A 22,013-nucleotide genomic window follows, 5' to 3' on the forward strand; every position below is an offset into this window, starting at 1 on the left:
TGCAGACTTGCTGCCTGAGCTGTTTTCTACAGTTAGTATGTATTTGCCACTGTCGAATCTGTTTACATTTCCAACGATGAGCAGGGTGTAAGAGCTTGTGGATTCAATGCTAGCTTTATCTAAGGATTCTCCACGTTCCCGAGTCCACTTCACCTCAGGTGCAGGCCTGCCTTTGATCGGAACAAAAAGTCGCAGGGTGCAACAAGCTCTTATGGTAACAACTTTGCGCAGGTCAGCATCCAGTTCAATCTCTGGAGGCAGCATCCTTTCTTCAGCCTTTGGAGTTCCAGGAACAAGTGCAGGTTCTCCCATTCCTTCAGAATTCATGGCATAGATGCGGATTTTATATTCCTGATTCTCTATGAGGTTGGTGATGGTGTAAGAGGTTGCCTTGAGCCCAGCGGGTGGAGTGACAATCTGCCATTCATCTTCCTCTGGCCGGGCAATCTCAACAATGTACCCAGTGATTTCTGAACCACCATCGTAGATAGGTTTATTCCAAGCAATGGAGATGGATGATCTGCTCGTATCGAGAACACGCGGGTTACCTGGCGGGCCGGGCTTAAACACAGCGTCACAAGCTTTATAAAATGGACTGGTAGAACTTGGTGCGCTAATTCCAGCAGCATTTTCAGCCATAATCCTGAACTCATATTCATGTCCTTCTGTCAGTCCAGATACTTTATATCTTAAATCAGTAAGAGTTTTCTTGTTGCATTTCACCCAGCGCTGCCCAGCTTTATCACGCCGTTCTACGATATAATTGATGATTTCACTTCCACCATCAGAGTCAGGATGTCCCCAGCAGACAACCATTGAATCTTTAGTAATAGCTGTAACTTCAGGGTTTTTGGGTGGATCAGGGGGTCCATAAGGATTAACTGCTACCATAGGCTCTGATTCCAGTGGCTCTCCAACTCCATATTTATTTACAGCCATGACGCGGAATATGTATTCGTTGCCTTTCAAAAGTTTAGTGACCTTTAGTTTTGTCACTTGGACTTCTGAGGCTACATTTGTCCATGCCAATCTGCTGGTTTCACGTTTCTGAACTATATAGTGATCAATTTTGGCACCTCCGTCATCCAGTGGAGGCAGCCATGACAATACACATTTTTCTGCTGTCACTTCAGAGACAGCTAAAGGTCCTTCAGGTGGGCCTGGTCTATCAAGAACTTTGACATTGAAAATGTGTTTAGCAAACCCACCAGGATTTGTTGCCATAAGGATATAGGCACCACTGTCTCTCCTTGATGAATCCTTGTTTATCAGGTAAGTAGAGAAATCTGCAATTCTTATTTCTAACTTTGCTGTGCCTTCAAGCTCCTTTCCGTCTTTGGTCCATTCCATTGTTGGTGGTGGGCGGCCTGAAACATCAGCTTCTAGCTTGAATGCTTCGCCTGCTTTTAATATTACTGTGTCTTTAAATTTAACATCCACCATTATTCTTGGTGCTTCAATGTCATCCCTGCACGTGATGGCATCAGATGGCTCAGACGGTGGACTAATAGCACCAGCAGCATTTTTGGCAATCACTCGGAATTCGTAGGCAGCGTCTTCAGTTAGGCCACTGACTGTAAATTCATTCTCCAGAATGTTGCTGAAGTTGGCCTTCAGCCACCGTCCATTGGGAAGGTCTCTCTTTTCAACTATATAACTGGTAATTTTAAAGCCTCCAGTGTATTCAGGCTTAGCCCATTTAAGTGTCACTGTGTGTCTAGTAATATTTAGAGGAACTGGTTTCCCAGGTGGGTCTATGGGATCTAAAGCAAGCATGGGTTCAGATGGCTTGCTCGGCTTGCTTTTGCCGGCCAAGTTTTCTGCAATCACTCGGAATTCATAAGCAATACCATCTGTAAGTCCACTTGATTTGAAAATGTTGCCTGGTACTAATGCTTTGCTCACAGTCTGCCAGAGAATACCATTTCGTTCTTTTCTTTCAACGTGGTATCCTAAAATGGGGCTTCCGCCATCAGAAAGAGGCTCATTCCAGCTAATTGTCATTGAATCCTTGGTAACTGCAGTCACCTGAGGGGTCCCAGGAGGCCCAGGAACCTTAATGGATAGTTGGCAACTACAGATGTGGATGTGATGCCTGGTCCAACTCCGTATCTATTTTGAGCTTTTACCCGGAATTGGTACTCTACTCCGGTAGTAAGGTGAGTGGCTTTATAGGTAGTGCGAATGACAGTGGTTGCTAACTCAACCCATGTAGTACTGTCAGTCTGTCGCATTTCTACTACATAGTTGCTTATAGGTACACCTCCATCATTCTCAGGTGGGTCCCAAGAGAAGGTTACAAAATCAGATGAAACTTCATCAAATTTGATTGGTCCGGTAGGAGGCCCTGGGATGTCATGGACTTGAATGGTGATGACATCACCAACCTCTCCTACAATGTTCCTTGCTGTTAATGGATAGGGTCCACTATCACTTCTTACACACTCATTGATATTTAAGATGGTTGAAGTGGCTGTATTTTCAAATTAACTCTCTGTGTCTGTTTAAGAATCTGGTCTCCTTTTTTCCACGTAACGGTGGGCTTTGGCCGACCAAGCACTGGAATTTCCACTTTGATGTTCTCACCGGCTCTGGCGATGACTAATTTCTGATAAATGCCACGAAGATCCAACTCGGGAAGCGCTGTCTGCTCCTTGACAATGACGGGTCTGCTTTCTCTGGGGGCGCTTCTTCCTGCACTGTTCACCGCCATCACTTGGAATGTGTATTCTTCCCCTTCGGTTAGATTCTTCACCACGCATTCTAACCCCTTCACGGTGCTGATGTGGGTCCACTGGTCAGAGCCTTTTCTTTGGGCTTCGATCACATAGCCAGTGATCTTACTGCCACCATCGTGCTTTGGTTTAGGCCACGCCAGGCTGACTGTGCTTTTAGTTATGTCCATGATGTTCAGACTGTCCGGTGGTGACGGTGCTTCAGAGGCTTTCACAGGTTCTGTTGTTTCTGCTGGCTCACCGATTCCATATTCGTTTTCCGCCATCACTCTGAAGAAGTATTCGCATCCTTCTGACAAACCAGTAACTTTATATGTGCATTTATGGCACTTGGTGGTAACGGTGGAGTAAGACTTCCGTGTTGCTTCTCGTTTCTCCACAATGTAGTTTGTTATACGGGAACCCCCATCTATCAGAGGGAGGTCCCAGTGGAGGGTGACACTGTCCTTTGTGATGTCTGTAGGCCTCAAGTTAAGGACAGGTCCTGGGGTATCCAAGACTCTGACATTAACAAAGCCACTTTTCTTCCCAGCAGGGTTCTCAATGGTCATGACAAATTTACCAGTGTCATATCTGTTACATTCCGGTATGATCAGAAGAGTAAAGGACTCTGTGTTTTCAATGTTAGCTCGGTTTTTAAGGTTGATGTCATCTTTAGTCCATGTCACTTCAGGAGCAGGGCGACCTTTAATTGGCACAAATATTCTAATACTGAGTCCTGCCCTAACAACAAGTGTTCTTCGAAGCTCAGCATCTAGTTCAAAATCAGGAGCCAGTTCCCGTTCTACAATTTCAACATCTGGAATCATTGCTGGCTCCCCGATACCTGCATCATTGATGGCTCTGATTCTAAAATTGTATTTTTCTTTAGTCTGAAGATCAGGGACAACGAACTGAGTGATTCGGAGACCAGTTCCTATTGTATCTTTTATCCAGTCCTCATCTCCTACTTTTTGATGCTCTACGATATAGCCAGTGATTTCAAGTCCTCCATCATAGTGAGGCTTGCCCCATGCTAAAGAAGCAGATTTTTTGGTAGTATCAGTGACATGTGCATTTGAAGGCGGGCCTGGGGGATCTGAAACAGAAGCAAAGACACAAAAGTGTACGTTAGGAATTTGGCTTTTGGATAACTTTGCTAAAATAGTGGCATTCTCAAATGAGTGGTGTTAAAAAAAAATACAAACATGCTACATCTTTCATCAGAACAGGTTTTGAAGCATCACTTGGTGGACCAATTCCTGCTTTGTTTTCTGCACTGACACGGAATTCGTAGGTGTTTCCTTCTTGCAGTCCTGTTACTTTGCATCTGAGATCTGAAACTGGCGTCTTTGTTGCTCTCACCCATCGCAAGCTTTTCTTTTCTCTCCTTTCAACATGATATCCTGTGATTTCGCTACCACCGTCATCCACTGGTCTTTTCCAATTGACGGTGGCAGTGTTTTTAGTGACATTTGATATTTCGGGTTTTCCAGGGGGGCCAGGGGGACCTGAAAAGAAAGTAAATGGATGAGAAATCCATGCCTTCATAAACTGGGCTGCAAATGTTAACATGTCAGTTCCCTTATATGCTCTACGTACCAAATCTGTCCACCATTTTGACAGGTTCAGACTGTACAGGTTCTCCTTTCCCATATTGGTTTACAGCTGAGACCCGGAAGAGGTACTCATTTCCTTGAATAAGTTTGGTGGCCACATGCCTGCAAGACTGAATATCTTCAGCAACCACTGTCCACAAAAGTCGACTGGTTTCTCTCTTTTCAAGAACATAGGACTTTATTGGTGAGCCGCCATCCTCCAATGGAGGTGTCCACGTGAGTGTTGCTTTTCAGCAGAAACATTACTGATTCAATGGGACCTGGGGGACCAGGTACATCGAGGACTGTTACCTTCACGTGTTCCTCCTTGTGCAAAAGGATTGGTAGCAGTAATGGTATATTCACCAGCATCTTTTCTAGTGGCATACTTGACAGTAAGCATGGAAGATGTTGGGGTCGAAGATATCTGAACAATATCTGATGGTCTCATGTCTTTTCCTGCCCTAGACCAACTCGACTTTGGAAGGGGCTTGCCAAGAATGCTAATGGCATTCAAAACAATGGTATCTCCTGCCTTAATTGTCAGCCCATCTTTTATTGTGGGATCAAGGACAATGGTTGGTGCCTCTGCAAAGAAAAAAAATACATTTTAATCAGCAAAGAAAGGAGGCTTAATTTGTGATTTTTTATGTGCATAAAAAGTAAAATTAGACCCACCATATTCATCCTTGCAAATAATGGTTCCTGTACTTTCTGATGGAGCACTGATAGCACCTGCTGTGTTCTTTGCTCTAACTCTGAATTCGTATTTTCCACCTTCAATGAGGTCAGTTACAGTAAAGGCACAATCTGGGACATTAACATGGTTGGCTTTCGTCCAAGATTTAGAGGGTAGATCGCGCTTCTCCACTATATATCCAGTCAACTTATGACCACCATCATATTTGGGTTCAGTCCAAATGAGGGTCACTGAATTCCTTGTTACATTAATAACCTCAGGTTTGCCAGGAGGATCTAAAGCAAAGCAAAAAAAGCCAGTCAAATACCAATTCTTTTTTCATGCAGAAAACACACCTGGGCTTTCCTTTGTATAATGACTTACCAATTGGATCAAGTGCCACAACAGGCTCTGATGGCAGGCTTGGCTTGCCGACTCCTGCTAAATTGATCGCCATGACTCGGAATTCGTACTCAAGACCTTCTGTTAATCCTGTCACTTTGAAGTCTTTCATCCTAATAGGAGTCTTGTTAGCTCTCTTCCACAAAAGGCTGTTTCTCTCCTTGAACTCAATATGATACCCTACAAAAAAAAGACAAGACCCAGTGAATTTCTCAATTCAGGTAGAAAATACTGATTTTTAAGTACATGTTTTTGGCCAAATGGTTTATATGTGGACAAATATGGAATAAATAGTCATTCTTCTGGGCTATACTCCTATTTCTAGGCACTTTTTTCCTCTCTTGGTTTCTGTGTATTTATTGCACCTTCTGTTGAAAAATTCTAACTTAAAAAAAATCACTATGAAAGCCTTTAACTATTAGGAGATTTCTCATTGAAATCAAGTGTTAACTAATGCTTAATGTACTGAAAGGAAAAAACAATTACTGTATTTGCAGGTTGTGCTATAACAAAGGAGCATCCATTCAGCTTGTTTTTCAGGGAGGACAATTTGGAAGAAACATTAATGTAAAAGCTACAGGAAAAAAACAAATGAAATACCTGTAATGGGAGAGCCACCAGTTTTCTTGGGGTCAGTCCAAGTTAGAGATACCGAATCATGTCTGACATCCACGATATTGGGTGGTGGGGGAGCATCAGGCACATCTAGGAAAAAGTAGATGATGCAAGATTTGTAATAGGGAACTTTTCTCAAAAACATGTTTTGCTCTGTGTTTTCTGACTCTGAGACACTCACCAAATGGATGTTTAGCAACAACTGGCTCTGATTTCAGGCCTTCACCTACACCATATTTATTTTCGGCACTGACCCTGAAGGTGTATTCCACGCCCTCATGAAGTCTGGTTACTCTGAAGGTGGTTTTCTGGACAGCTGAGGCACATGTCACCCACTTGTTGTTTACAGAATCTCTCTTCTCTAGGATATAGTTGGTGATTTCAGAACCTCCGTCATCCTTTGGAGGACCCCACTTTAAGGTCATGGCTTCTGCTGTGACTTCATCAAATTTGATTGGTCCTGTGGGGATGCCAGGCTTGCCAACAACTTTTATAGAGAGAGTTCCTTCCTTGGTGCCAGCAACGTTCTTCAGTGTGATTGTGTATTTTCCAGCATCAGATTTTTGGCAATCATGTACCACAAGAGTTGTGTTAACTGCAGTTGACTCAACACTGACCCTTGTGTCAGTTGGTAGAGGATCTTCCCCTTTCTTCCAGGATACTGATGGAGCTGGCTTGCCTTTTATGGGGATCTTAAGACGGAAGTTGCTGTTTTCTTTAGCCAAGTAGCACAAATCAGGTATGTCCTTTAAGTCAAGGTCAGGAGCCACTGTAAAATAGCAGATAAATTATTGTCATTTTTTAGGCCAGGCAATTGATTTTTTTCAAATCATTATAAATTTTAAAGGATTTTCAGATAAGCCAGTGAATAGGGCTCAAGAGTGCACTTTTGAGGACAATAAAGGGAAAATGAAGATGCATGGCTAAAGGCTTACCAACATCATCCTTTGCCACAGCATTGATTTCACTTGGGGTTCCTTCTCCGTTTTCATTCTCAGCACTCACTCTGAAGGTATATTCCTTGCCTTCAGTCAAATCTTTTGCAGAGTACTGTAAGTTCATTGATTTCATAACACGTTGCCACTTACTGTCTTCAGTGAGGAAATCTACTACATATCCGGTAATTCGGCTGCCACCATCACTGCGAGGCTTTTTCCAGCCTATGCTACAAGACGACTTATTTACAGATAGCACTTTCAGGTCCACAACTGGTCCAGGGGTTTCTAAAGCAAAGAAGAAATGATAAGACTTAGCTCAAGATAACCAAGGTCAGAGGTCACTCAAAGTAATAGGATAGTAGCTCATTTGCTTACGGGAAGCTTTGACGGCATCACGTGTTTCCCCAGGATCCCCAATGCCATACTCATTTTCAGCAAACACTCTGAAGAAGTAGGATTTTCCCTCCTCCAAGTTAGACACTCTGAAGCTTGTTTTTGGGCACTCAGTTGTCACCGTAGACCATGACTTCCTCTCTGCGTCACGTTTTTCCACCACATAGTTGATGATGGGACTTCCACCATCAATAATAGGAGGATCCCAGGTAATATAAGCAGAATCTTTGGATATTTCCTTAACAGTGACATTGACAGGTGGCCCAGGAGTATCTGGACAAATCGTCGGTAAATAAGAAATGAATATGTAAAAAAATACATAGACTACATTTTTAACATATGATTGTTTTTTTCAAATAGACTTACCCAGCACTTTCACTACAATGGTATATTCCTTTTTACCACAGCTGTTCTCCAGAGTCAAGATATATTTTCCTGCATCGTATTTGTTCACATTTTCACAGCGCAAGAAGGTATCAAAGTCTGTTGATTTTATGTCAAGTCCAATCCTTTCTCTTAGATTGACGTTCGGTTTAGACCAAGTTATCTTTGGAGGCGGACGTCCTTTTACTGGTACATACAGTCTCATTGTAACTCCAGCACGTAATATGAGTGTTTTCCTCAAATCAGCATCAAGTTCTCCCTCAGGTGGGACTGTTCAAAGCAATAATTTAATGGTCAAATGTGTTTCCGAGGACTAGCCTTATCACTCAGTATGTTTCTTTTCCAGAACTGATTTCTAGGTCTTTAAAAAATTCTTAGTATGATCCTCAAAACTTCTGTATTTCAGTACTCTGTAGTGATTTTTGATCTTTCTATATTCTGATATCCTGTAGGCTAAACCAAGTTTTCCCTGAAGGATCTGTACCTCCCCTCTTCCTTTTCTCATGAACTTCCATACTCTCAAACTCACTCTCTATTAAATACAGACAACTGATTCTTGTCTCTCTTCCATTCTTGTTTTTCTTTTCTATATTCAGTGAAGGCTCTCTGATGATACTCTGGCTCTCTTTCCTTATTTCATCATGGGAAGAAAAATACATAGAGGGTGAAGTATTTCACCAAGTAATTAAAAATAAAGGGAGAAATGGTTATGGGAGATAAGAAAATAGAAGAAATGGTGAAATGGAAATTAGGATGGAGAGTCTACAATCACATACTTATGAAAAGGGGTAGATTAGAAGATGAAAAATTAGAATGACAAATAGCTCACTACTTAGTTTAAAAAAAAACGCTTTGTTTTCAGGATAAAATCCTATATTCCATATTCTTTGGAAGATAAGAATTCTCATGTAAGTGTGAGTATGAAAAGCTTTTCAGCCACAGATCAGCTGGCATTCCATTTGATCTGTGTAGGATACCACACAGTACCAACCCATCTCTCCATTACTAGGTACTCCTAGAGCTACCAACTCTAACGCTCATAAATAAACAAATCTACCTAACGGAGTTCTATACTGCCTTTCATAATATGACTGATGTGGGTTGAGCCACTGCGGCTCGGGTCATGATCTCGGGGTCCTGGGATCGAGTCCTGCGTTGGGCTCTCTGCTTAGCAGGGAGCCTGCTCCCCCCTCCCTCTCTCTCTGCCTGCCTCTCCGTCTACTTGTGATCTCTCTCTGTCAAATAAATAAAATCTTTAAAAAAAAAACCAGAAAAACAAAAACATAATATGACTGATGAAGAAAACTCTATTTCCGCTGGTAATACTCACTTAAGATGTCTTTGGGACAGTGTTTGTCTGGCACATCACTGGGGTCGCTGTATCCAATCTTATTAACAGCATATACACGGAACTGATATTCTGTGTCTTCCATTAGGCCGGTAACCTCAAAGCGGGTTTTCTGCAGCTTCTCTGGTAAATTGCACCTCACCCAGTTATCAGAGTCAGCTCGTTTTACTTCAACAAGGTAGCCAATGATAGGGCTACCACCGTCATAGGCTGGCTTGCCCCAAGATAGACTCACGGAGCTACGGGTCGTATCGTATACTTTAGGAAAAGCTGGTGGGCCAGGAGGATCTGAGGATAAATAACAGAAAAATTTCATTAAAAATCTCATTCCTGGTTGTTCAGGGTTGATTACAACACAAGATAGGGGACTCTTTCATGAAAACTTACACAGCGGGTCCCGGGCATAAACAGCTTTGGATGCATCACTGGGTTTCCCCGGTCCAGCCTTATTTAGAGCGGTAACTCGGAATTCATATTCAGTGCCTTCTTGGAGACCTGTTGCTTTTATGGTTCTTTCTATAACAGGTTTTCTGTTGACTTTAGTCCAGTTAGCTGCCTGGGTTTCTCGCTTTTCAACCAAATAGCCAGTGATGGGTGAGCCGCCATCATCTGCTGGTGGTTTCCAGCTCACCGTCATGTGATCTTTGGTTATGTTGCTGATAACAGGAGGATCACAGCGCCCAGGTGGGTCTGCAGAGATGGATTGAAAAGTTACTGGGTCAGTCTAAAAGGTAATCTTTAAAAAGTCAAACGAAAAGCCGAAGGAAAATGTTCCTACCATACGGGTTTTTAGCGATTGCCGGTTCAGTGAAGATCGGATCGCCCACTCCGTATTTATTCTCAGCACAAATTCGGAACTGATATTCATGGCCCTCTATGAGTTTCTCCACACTGCAGCTGGTGATGGGCACCGTGGCCGAGACTTGTGCCCAGTTGGGCCTGCTTGTTTCACGTTTGTCAACAATATAGTTGGTGATTTCTGAGCCTCCGTCTTCAAGAGGAGGTTCCCAAGAAAGCATTGCACGATCTGCATACATTTTGTTGATTTTAACAGATGCTGGAGGCCCTGGTTTATCTGGAAGAGTACGGAAGACAAGTGAAGTCTTTCACTAACACATGTGAAATGGGGAATGAGTAGACTGGAGTTCTGGAGACCTGAATGCAGTCTTATATTGTCATTAACTTCCTGTATGACCTTAGAAAGTACGTAATTTTTCACAACCTTAATATCCTCATACGTAAGATATGTAACTGAATATATCACTTCTAATGCTCTTTTTAGCTCTAAAATGCCACTGCCCTGTGATGAGAATAATTCTCTGATTACAAATGATAGATATATCAGGATATCTATCTTTTCTCACATATGATTTTGTAAATTCTGTTATCTCACATTAACCAAAGTAAAATATGAGAGTCTAAGTAAGTGCATTAGTTACCTAACACTTGAAGCTTAATTGTGGCTGATTTGGAACCACTCGAATTTTCAGCAGTAATGGTATAGTCGCCCGAGTCCTTCCGGTTCACGCTGAACAGCTCCAGGGTGCACAGGTTCCGCTTCATGGCCATCTTTATGCCTTCCCTTGGCTTCAGCACTGTGCCCTCTTTCTTCCAAAAGACGGTTGGCATTGGTTTACCAAAGACAGTAGCATCCAGGCAAACATTGCTTCCAGCTTTTACGGTAAGCAGACCTTTCATAGCCACACTTAGTTCTATCCTGGGAGGAACTGGAAAGTAATAAGATCAGGATTTAATGTAAGCAAAGCCATATCATATCATTCTTGTTAATAAAAGTAGGAAATTCATATTTCAAGATGGGATTTTTATTTATTATAAAAGAATATAGGTTTAGGGGGTCCTGGGTGGCTTAGTCGGTTTAGCATCCAACTCTCAATTTCAGCTCAGATCTTAGGGTTGTGAGATCAAGCCCTGCATCAGGCTCTGTGCTCAGTGAGGAATCTGCTTGAGATTCTCTCTCTCTCTCTCTCTGCACCCCCCGTTGCACTCTTTCTCTCTCCCTCTAAATAAATCTTTAAAAAAGAATATAGGTTTAATAAGAAGTTTGGTAATGCTGAAAGCATATAAAAAAAACTAAATATCTTCCATAATTCCAACATCCTTCAGTTTTCACTATGACCATTTGGTGCATTTCCTTGTCATCTCTCTGCCTGTGTATGGTTGAAATTACAACGTCCTCACAGTTTTGTACTGTTTTTTTTTTTTTTTTTTTAGTTTACTGTGTTATTAAGATTTTCCATAATCATAATTTTTAGTTGTCTATATACAAAGTACCTATCATTTTCCTTGTTTTTCTTCCCTCCCATGATGTATATTTTATTTTTATTTAAGAGAAAGGAAAATACATTTCTGTTGAGTATTATAGGCAGAGGTGGAATTTTACCATTTTCCGCCTGGATGGTCACTGGATCAGAAGGTTCGGAGGGCTGGCTGATGTTTACTGCAGTCTTGGCAATTGCTCTAAATCGGTACTGAGCATTCTCTTCTAAGCCAGTGACTGTGTACTCTTCCTGGGGAATCTGGTGAGGTGAGGTATTGCACCGTACCCACTTATCACCAGGAAGTTTGCAAGCTTCTACAAAGTAGCCAATAATTTTGCTGCCTCCATCATGTTTTGGACGAGCCCAGATGAGGGATACAGTACTCTTGGTAACATCAATAACTTCAGGCTTTCCAGGAGGATCTGAAATCATAAGAGGTAATCTTAGCGTTTCTCTTAACAGCAGAAGTTACAAACTTCCATATTTCAAAGTATCACCCAGAAATATTGAGAATATCTCTGAATAGAAGTAATAATCCTCAGAGACTTTGAGATTTAAGTATGCTCCCATAATACTAACAAAAATTACTCACCAACTGGCATTCTTGCGGTTACGTATTCTGTTGGTTTGCTGGGTGGGCTGGATCCAGCTTTGTTTAGCGCATAGATTCTGAATGAATACTCGAGACCTTCTATGAGGCCAGCACAAGGATATTCAGTTGACCGGACAGGAGTATCGTTAGCTTTCACCCAGAGCAAGCTGTTTCTTTCTTTGCGTTCAATCAGATAACCAGTGATGGGACTCCCTCCATCACTGTCTGGTCTGTCCCATGCCACAAATATGCAGTCTTTGTTGACTTTAGTGACCCGTGCATTCTTCGGTTCACTAGGAACACCTGGAGAGGAGGAGAAGGGAGATGTTAGGTTTTTTTCCTTAAGTAACAGACTGGAAGGAAAACAACTTTTTTTTTTCCTCCCTGAAAGAAACCTACCAAATGGGTACTTAGCCAGCATCTTTGGAGATGTGAGAGGCTCTGAAATGCCAAATCGATTTTCGGCACGGACCCGGAAGATATACTCCTGGCCTGGGATCAGTTTTCCAACTCTGCAGGAGGTTTTTGTCACTGAGGCAAGAGCCGTCACCCAGTCGCCTCGGCTCACGTCACATTTCTCCACTATGTAATTGGTGATGTTACTACCTCCATCCTCCAGAGGGATGTGCCACGACAGGGAGCAAGCGTCAGCGTCTATCTCAGAAATGTCAAATGGGGGCTGAGGGGGCCCAGGAGCATCTGCAGAAACCAAGAGAAAGAGATATAAGAACAGGGATTTGCCAGGAAGAAAATGTTTCTGATCGTCATATCTAGGTAGCCATTTGTCTAAAGCTTAACCTACCCATGACGGTGACTTTGATTTTCTGAGTGTCTGTCCCAGAGCTGTTCTCTGCAGTGAGGCTGTAGTACCCGCTGTCTTTCCTGGTAACATCCTTTATGATCAGGATGGAAGAGGTGTCTGCTTTATGCACTGCCAGGTGACTGGAAGTGACGACGTCATCTTCTCCTTTTTTCCATTTACAGACTGGATTAGGCTTTCCATACACATGGGCTTCAACTCGGAGTTTCTTCCCAGCTTTAATAGTAATTTGCTCTGGCATAAGGATCTTTGGAGGCACTAAAAGTAAAACGAAAACTCGTTAAGTGTGTGGGGAGGCTAGAGTTCCTCTGATGGGAGCTCTACTAGTGTTTCTCAGACTGTGGGTGGCAACCCATTAATGGCTTCGAGTTCATGATTGCATTACAGCTACTAGTATTTTTTTTTTAAGATTTTATTTATTTTATTTGACAGACAGAAATCACAAGTAGGTAGAGAGGCAGGCAGAGAGAGAGAGAGGAGGAAGCAGGCTCCCTGCCGAGCAGAGAGCCCGATGCGGGGCTCAATCCCAGGACCCTGGGATCATGACCTGAGCCGAAGGCAGAGGCTTTAATCCACTGAGCCACCCAGGCGCCCCACAGCTACTAGTATTTTTGAAGAAGGATAAGATTGAGCCAAAGAGAAAATATGAGAGTCCAGTCTATTGTGAGAAGAAAATTCTCATGGACTTTCATCACATGATAAAAGGAGATGGCGACCACTTACACAGCTGTTCTTTGGCTTCATATACTCCTTCTGCTTCCCTTGGCAAACTAACTCCAACGGCGTTTCTGGCCGCTACTCTGAATTTATACTTCTTTCCTTCCTTTAGGCCAGTGACGACAAGGCTGAGATCTTTTACCACCGAGTACTCTGTCCAGCGGTCTGCAGGCTGCTCCTCCTCTCTGTAACTGATGATGTAGCCATCAATTTTGGCACCTCCGTCACGCAGGGGAGGTAACCAGGCTAACACAGCGCTGTTTTTGGTCATTTCAGTAACTTCTAGTTTCCTTGGGGGATCTGGCTCGCCTAGAAGAAAAATGGGATTCAGAAAAACTGTCCAGGTATGCTAAGCCAATCCCTTTTTACTCTACATAAATGTTTGAGTATGCTGCTTGCTTGGAAGCATCTGGAAACTGGAGCTCAGTGTGTTGAAAGTGGGAAGTACAAGATGGGGCAGATTAAACACTCTTCAATGAGTGAGTTAGAGATTTATTTGTCCTGTTTGGGTTTCTACAAATTAAAGCCCTTTGGTGTGGTAGATGAACGTGTTTCAGTATCTTGAGACTGGAGTGAAAAGGAGGAAAAAGGACGGTCCTTACTCAGAGGATCTGACGCAAGCACTGGTTTGGGGACATCTGCTGGCACGCCAGGGCCATATTCATTGACGGCAGTGACTCTGAAGAAGTACTCATTCCCAGGGACAAGGTTGGTGACTTGGAAGCTCGTTTTCTTGACTTCCGGGGTAACTGTTGACCACGTCTTTCTTTCTGCCTCACGCTTCTCCACAATGTAATGTGTCACTTGGCTCCCACCGTCATTCTCAGGAGGGGCCCAGGAAATGTGGCATGACGATTTAGTGACATCCGAAACTTTTAAATCAGTCACAGGTCCGGGAGTATCTGTAAAGAGCCACAAAATCAGATATACAGGTCTCTTCAGCCTTCTTCTTAACTAATGTGTTTTCGAAGGGGAAGAAGGAGCTTGTTAGTAACCCACCTAATACTCTGACATTCACAAACACGGCCTTTTCTCCTGCTGGGTTCACAAGTGTCAAGGAATATTTTCCCGAGTCATCACGGGTGGAATTGGGGATGACAAGGAAGGCCATCGTGTCCACCAGATCAACTTGTCCTTTTCTGACCACATTGTCAATACCCACTTTTCGCCAAGTGACTTTAGGAGCAGGTCGTCCTCTCACTATGGCAAATAGTCGGATAGGGCATCCTGCTCTCACTATGACCAGTTTTCTCATGCTGGCATCCAGATCAATCTCCGGAGGTTCTGCAAATGATATGAAAACCATTAGTTGACTTTTCGGAATGTGGGGAAATCATGCAAGAAGTGTAAAGTGAATGAATCCTAGGACAAAATAGGGTCTCACCGAGGATTTCTTTAGGTTTAATAGCATCCTTTAGTTCGGCAGGGCGCCCAATGCCAGCTTGGTTTTGGGCACACACCCTGAACTCATATTCCTGGTTTTCATCCAAGCTGGTAACAGTGAACTCCATGCGAACAAGTTGTGCGGCAGCATTGCACCTTTTCCAGCCTTCATCAGGAGATGCATCTTCTCGTTTTGGTCTCATTTCCACAACATATCCGATTATTGGCGCGCCACCATCATACACTGGTTTTCCCCATCCAAGAGTTATGGAACTTTTGGTTGTGTCGACCACTTTGAGATTGGTTGGTGGACCAGGTGGTTCTGAAAATAGTAAATATATAAGAATGAATATACCCTTCATTAACTCTAACTGGTGATACTCCAATGTGTAGTTTGTATTACATAGTCGTCCATTTTCAGTTAATCAAAGATAGGACATTCAACTTCTCAGTCACTGAGTCCTTATTTCCCTTTATAAATTTAGAATCTACTGTTGTTTGTACCTTTTAGGTGATCTGGTAAAAGATCTACTTGGAAGAATATTGGCTAAAGTTTTGAAGTCATGGATTTAACTTATTTGTCTAATACCTCTGTGCTCGGGATTAAGATTTGCTGCGAAATTAGAAAAAAAGAACATCATACCTATGGGGTCTTTTGCCACCACTGGCCTTGAGGGCAAGCTTGGTTCTCCAATTCCAATTTCATTTTCTGCCTTGACACGGAACTGATATTCATGTCCTGGGAGGAGGTTCTGTACTTTGAGACGTCTCTCGGGGATTGCACTCTTGTTAACAGGGACCCATCGTACTGAATGTTTTTCCTTTTTCTCCAAATAGTATCCTGTGATGGATTTTCCACCATCATATTCAGGTGGATTCCAAACCACGGTCATCTCTTCTTTGCTTACTTTGGTGACTTCTGGAGGATCTGGGCGACCAGGTCTATCATATTTGGTTTTTGCAATGACTGGTTTACTTTCTGTTGGAGGCCCTGTGCCTATTTTATTTTCTGCACGGACTCTGAAAATATATTCATTTCCTTCTATGAGACGTGTTACTGTAGCACCAGGTGTTAAGACATTAGCAGAATAGGTAGACCAAACCATTCGCTTACTCTCACATTTTTCTAGAATATAATTTTGGATTTCACAGCCACCATCATCCTCTGGTGGATCCCAGCGAATAGTACACCGATCACTAGACACATCAGTAATTTTCAGATTTCTTACAGGACCAGGCTTATCTAAAACATTGACAGTGGCATAGGCCACAAAACTGCCAGCCGTGTTAGTTGCTGTAATTACATATTTACCGCCATCACTTCGCTTTGCTTTAGAAAGAGAAAATTTGGATGAATCAGCACTGGTATCAATCTTGACCCTTGGTGATCTTGTTAAGTCTGTAGCATCTTTGTCCTTGGTCCATAAAACTTCTGGGAATGGTTTGCCTCTAACACCTGCCTCAAGTCTAATGGTGTCTCCTGCTTTGACAGTCAGCACGCCACTTAATTTCAGATCAAGTACTGGTTTCTGTAAATCTTCCTTCACAACAACTTCCTCTGTCTTCACCCAGTCACTTTCTCCACCTTCATTCTTTGTTTGCACTCTGAACTCATAAATCTGGTTTTCAACACATCTGTCAACCATGTAATGGGTTTCTTTAATGCTTCCTTTATGCACTCTTTCCCATTCATCAGAGCCCTTCAGCCTCCTCTCAACGTGATAGGACAGATTTGGGCTACCACCATCATAATCTGGCCGCCGCCACTTGAGATAGACAAATGTCTTTCCTTTATCTGCAATGTGAAGGTTTTCAGGCTCACCTGGCCTATCAATAGGGTTAATAGCCAGGATTGGAGTTTTTGTTTCAATGGTTGGACCAACTCCTACTTTATTCTCTGCACAGACTCGGAAATAGTATTCGTTGTTGGCTAAGAGGTTGGCCTTAATTAATCGCTTAGTGGCATCTGAAGCTACAATTGACCAGCCTTTCTGGTTTGGTTTGCGATATTCTACTATGAAATTCGTTATTTCTGAGCCACCGTTATCTAGTGGGTTCTCCCAAGAAATTGTACAGTTTTCTTTGGTTACATTGCTAACCCTTAAATTCTGGCAAGGCCCAGGTCGGTCAAGAACATTAACAATGGCGGAACCTTGGGCATGCCCACTGGTATTCTTGGCTGAGATAATATACTTGCCATGATCAGCTCTAACAGCATCTTTAATCTGTAACTCAACACGAGGTAGATCATGAATTATGTCAACCCGCTTTTCTCGGACCAATACTTTGCCTTCCTTGGACCAAGTTATGTCTGGATCAGGTCTGCCTCTGACTCGAGCAAGAATGCGGATAGTTTGGCCCACTCTAACGGTAATAACATCACGACAAGTAACATCAAGTTCTACTTCTGGAGGATGAAGGATGTCTTTCGCAATCACAGATTCTGCTAGTTCTCTTGGCTCTCCCTCTCCCACAATATTAGCTGCCTTTATACGGAATCTGTACTCATTTCCTTCAACTAGTCCAGGTACCCTAAAGGCACACTGCCTAATGAGTTCATCTTTATTAATCCTATTCCACTGTGTTGTACCAGGTTTCTGACATTCCACTACGTAGCCTAGAATGGGGCTGCCACCATCACTGAGAGGCTTTGTCCATACCAAGTCAGCTGTTTCTTTGGTCTTGTCTTTCAGTTTAGGATTAATTGGTGGTCCAGGTGGTTTGATGGGCCGGCAAGCTTTTATTGGGTCAGAACTTGGCGATGGATTGCTTAGTCCTGCAAGATTTTCAGCAAAAACCCTAAACTCGTATGTATTTCCCTCATACAGTCCAGTCACTCTAAACTTCAGGTCAGGTATGGGTGTTTTGTTGACTCTCACCCATTTGCCAGTTATTTCTCGACGTTCCACATAGTAACCAATTATTGGACTGCCGCCATCAGATTTTGGCAGTGTCCAAGACACTGTTGCAGCATTTTCGGTAATGTCAGTAACCACTGGTTTACCAGGAGGAGATGGAGGACTAAACTTATGTTTAGCAACAGTAGGAACGGAGTCAAGGGGAGGACCAACACCCATCTTATTCTCTGCTCTGACTCGGAAAATATATTCACAGCCTTTTTGCAGATGTGGGATTTTCAGCTTTGTCTTACTGCTTCCTGATGAGACAACACCCCATGTGCCTTTCCTTGTATCTTGTTTCTCAACGATATAATTTATCACAGGGCTTCCTCCATCATCCTTTGGTGGCTGCCATGAGATAGTCATATATTCTGGGGTAACATCCAGAATATTAATAGGACCTGTTGGTGGACCAGGAACATCAAGAACAGTAAGATGTACAGCTACTGTTTTGGTGCCAGCTGCATTGGAAACTGTGATTTGATATTCCCCAGTGTCTCTCCTTAAGCAGTTCTTAATAGTAAGTACTGATGAGAAGCTGTCAGTTTCAACTGTGTAGTGTTCATCTGTTTTGATCTCACTCCCATCCGTTGTCCACTTGACAGTGGGAATGGGTACGCCTCTTATGATGGCAGGGAACCTGACTGTAGTTCCAGCTTTTACCACAAGGCCTTCAATTAATTTCACATCTAGTTCCACGGATGGAGGCACTGGAAAGTAAACATGAGAAAATTAGATGTTGATTTTCGCAACATGAATTAAAAAAAAATAATGCCAGTCCAAAAATTACCTAGTTTTTCTTGACATTCTATTGGGATAGTTGTGTCAGGGAGACCAAGACCCACAATATTTTCAGCTTTTACGCGGAATCTATACGTCTTTCCTTGCTGCAGTCCAGTAACAACACACTCTAAGTTTGTCACAGTCTTGAACTTAATCCAGTCTTCGGTGCCCTCTTCTTGATATTCCACCAAATAGCCAGTGATTGGAGAGCCACCGTCACGATCAGGCTTATTCCAAACAAGTGAGACTTCAGTCTTGTCAACATCTACATGGTGTAAGTTTTTCGGTGGCCCTGGGGGATCTTTTCAAAAGAAGAAGTTATGATGAGTGAATAATATTCTCAGAGACAGTCAGAGAAAACCTCTGTATCCAGAGAAAGCAACTTACGGAGAGGATCCAGAGCCTTGATGGGTTTAGGTGTTTCAACAAAAGGACCACGTCCATACTGGTTCTCAGCAGCTACTCGGAAGAGATACTGATTGCCTTCAGTAAGGTGTTTAGCCATGTGGCTCTTCTTCTTGGATGTAGCTGAAAGAGGTGACCACTGGGAGGTGGCAACATCTCTCCTCTCAACCACGTAATTTGTAATAACAGAACCACCATCATCCAGTGGTTCCTTCCAAGTAAGGTAACAAGAGTCTTTCCTAATTTCACTGACTTCCAGATCTCTAGGTGGCCCCGGCTTATCTGAAAGTGTTAAATAATGAAGTTATAATAAGTGATTTAACCCAATAACAGCTCAAAATGTATCAAAATTTATTTTTAATATGTTATGGCATTAAATACATAAGTATGAAAATTCTCACCTAATACGAGGACTTTTACTGAGACAGTTTTTGAACCAGCTGGATTCTCCACTGTTAAAGAATAAATTCCGCCATCTTCATGGGCAGCATTAGGAATTTCAAGCTTGCTACCAACTGGAGTAACATCGATTCTTGCTTTAGTTGGAGCTTCTCTGTCTCCTTTCTTCCAAGTTACTTTTGGGAATGGCACACCTTTGATGACAGCACTAAGTCTTAGAGTATCACCAACCTTTATGTGTTGTTCTCTTGCCATGTTGGCATCAAGAATCAACTCTGGGGGTTCTGGAATAAAGCAAATAGTACTTTCAGATTTGATTTATGTATTTTACAACGAAGCATATACAAAGAGACACCTATCTTCTTTGCTATTATAGGTGAGATGATTTTACTCACCAAGTCTGTCTTTTACTAGCACTGGCTCGGGAACATAAGCTGGATCCGATTCACCAGCTTCGTTGACTGCCAATACCCTGAACTTATAGGTTTGACCATCCCGAAGACCGGTGACTTTATACTTAGTTTCAGGACATGACTCAGGAGTGTAATTAGCTCTCTTCCACTCTTCATCTCCAACTTTCTGGTACTCAACAATATAACCCAGAATCTTGCTCCCGCCATCATGACGTGGTGGCTGCCAGGTTAGATCAACTGAATTACACGTTGTATCAATTGCTTCAGGATTAATTGGTGGACTTGGTTTAGCTATGTAATAAAAGAAAAAAAAAAAAAAGGAGTTAGAACACAGCCGCAAACCAAGTTGGATAACGTGAAGACAGAATGAATGCTTTAATATTGTACCAATTGGATCTTTAGCAAAGACTGGTTTGGATGGTGGGCTTGGATCGCCAATACCAATTTCATTTTCTGCAGCAACCCGGAATTCATACTGACACCCTTCTAGAAGATCAGGAACCCTGAATTTAGTGTATGGATGGATGGGCTCTTTGGTAACTCTAGCCCATCTTTTTGACATAGTTTCCCTCTTTTCCAGGATGTAGTTTGTGATGGGCTTTCCTCCATCATTTGGCTTGTTCCAGGATACTAATGCAGAGTCTTTGGTAACCTCTGTGACAATGGGCTGCTCTGGTGCATCAGGAACCCCTACGACAAACATTAGCAGAGCGTGTTAGAAATGTCGTTTTCCCTACTAACAATATTCAACACAGAATCACTAAAAGGAAATGTAATGCGTACTGAAACGATCTTTGGCTTTCATGGAATCAGACACCAGAGGATCACTTATTCCATATAGGTTTTCAGCATATATCCGGAAAATATAATCTTTTCCTTCAAGGAGTTTAGAAACTTTGCATGTTGTTTTAGCACTTGCAGAAGTCACAGGCATCCAAATGTCTTTGCCCACCTCCTTCTTCTCAATAATGTAATTGGTAATTTCACTGCCTCCGTCATCTAAAGGTGGCTTCCAAGAGATAACCATGTAATCTTTGGTCACCTCATCGAAAATAACTGGTCCTACTGGTGGTCCAGGACGGTCTGCAGAAAAAAACACAGCCCAAAATGTAATTGCCCATTCTGCTTTGGAAAGAACAGAATATCTATTCTTCTTGCTAAAGGATACTTACCAACAACATTGACTTGACAGAACCCTTTCCTGGAGCCTGTACTGTTCTCCACAACCACGCAGTATTTGCCGGAATCTGAACGTTTGGCCTTGATCTTCTCTAGAGCAAGTGTTGTTGGAGTGGTCTTTATCTGAGTGCGATCATCCTCCAGCACATCAGCTTCATCTTTGAACCAAGTAATTTTAGGCTTTGGTTTGCCTGAGTAATGGCCGGTGAGAGCAAAAGCTTCACCAACCCGAACTGTGAGCTTATCTCTGAAGTCGAGGTCAAGGGTTGGAGGAGCTGAAATTGTAATTATACAGGCAAGTCAGTTTTACTGATGTCTTATGGCAAATCTGTAAGAGTACAAGTTTTCAGAGCATGTATTGCATTTGACACATACCCAGGTCATCCTTGCAAGTGATGGGCTTAGTACAAAATGAAGGTTTGCCTTGTCCCACGATATTCACAGCACTGACACGGTACTCATAGGTATCACCTTCTTTTAAGCCTTTCACAGTGTATTTTCTGCTAAGCAAGTTGTCATTTGTAACCTTGTGGAATTTCTCAGTTCCAATGAGGCGGCTTTCTAGGACATAGTTGATAATTTCTGATCCACCATCATACTTAGGAGGATTCCAAGTCAAGGAAACAGAATCTTTAGTAACTTCTTTGACTTCCAGGTCTTCAGGACGCTCTGGTACAGCTGCAAGTAAAATACAGTATTACAATGAGGAAAAGGTCATGTTAAAAAATGTAGTAAATCATAGTAAATAGTAAATGATACTCTTGGAGGACTGCACTTAAATGTTAAATTATTTGCTTTGATAAGTAACAGAAAGTTCTCACCATAGCACTATTAGAGTTAAAAAAGACACCACCCAGTCTAATTTTCTATGATAGATGAGGAAATAGAGGTTCGTTGAGGCCAAATCATTTAAGAAAGTTCTCCAGAGTTGGGATATTATTTCATATTCATGACATTAAGTGGAAAATTAAAAAAAAATAGTGTAGTATTCATGGAGGAATTGGAAGACTCCTATATTCCCATAATGTCTCTCACGACCGCATTCAAACACTACCAACATGAGGCTTTGAGC

At 42.4% G+C, this 22,013-nt stretch overlaps 1 protein-coding gene across 1 annotated transcript in view; it reads right to left on the minus strand.

Moving 5' to 3' along the window:
* Positions 1–22,013, minus strand: part of TTN (titin) — a 274,867-nt gene that overhangs the window by 46,263 nt on the left and 206,591 nt on the right. The window contains 36 exon segments of the mRNA XM_047722299.1: positions 3–2,060; positions 2,063–2,488; positions 2,491–3,813; positions 3,923–4,225; positions 4,317–4,559; positions 4,562–4,582; positions 4,585–4,643; positions 4,645–4,900; positions 4,991–5,287; positions 5,376–5,573; positions 5,994–6,098; positions 6,190–6,777; positions 6,944–7,231; positions 7,322–7,612; positions 7,706–7,993; positions 9,054–9,359; positions 9,459–9,761; positions 9,850–10,146; positions 10,511–10,798; positions 11,473–11,772; positions 11,943–12,245; positions 12,342–12,641; positions 12,745–13,020; positions 13,486–13,788; positions 14,082–14,381; positions 14,479–14,763; positions 14,864–15,184; positions 15,506–18,472; positions 18,553–18,846; positions 18,933–19,232; positions 19,352–19,633; positions 19,745–20,053; positions 20,150–20,452; positions 20,546–20,845; positions 20,935–21,216; positions 21,317–21,619. Of these exon segments, the coding sequence (XP_047578255.1) occupies positions 3–2,060; positions 2,063–2,488; positions 2,491–3,813; positions 3,923–4,225; positions 4,317–4,559; positions 4,562–4,582; positions 4,585–4,643; positions 4,645–4,900; positions 4,991–5,287; positions 5,376–5,573; positions 5,994–6,098; positions 6,190–6,777; positions 6,944–7,231; positions 7,322–7,612; positions 7,706–7,993; positions 9,054–9,359; positions 9,459–9,761; positions 9,850–10,146; positions 10,511–10,798; positions 11,473–11,772; positions 11,943–12,245; positions 12,342–12,641; positions 12,745–13,020; positions 13,486–13,788; positions 14,082–14,381; positions 14,479–14,763; positions 14,864–15,184; positions 15,506–18,472; positions 18,553–18,846; positions 18,933–19,232; positions 19,352–19,633; positions 19,745–20,053; positions 20,150–20,452; positions 20,546–20,845; positions 20,935–21,216; positions 21,317–21,619 (15,666 nt within the window).

Source organism: Lutra lutra, chromosome 3, assembly GCF_902655055.1.
Source record: "Lutra lutra chromosome 3, mLutLut1.2, whole genome shotgun sequence".
NCBI classification, from domain to species: domain Eukaryota; kingdom Metazoa; phylum Chordata; class Mammalia; order Carnivora; family Mustelidae; genus Lutra; species Lutra lutra.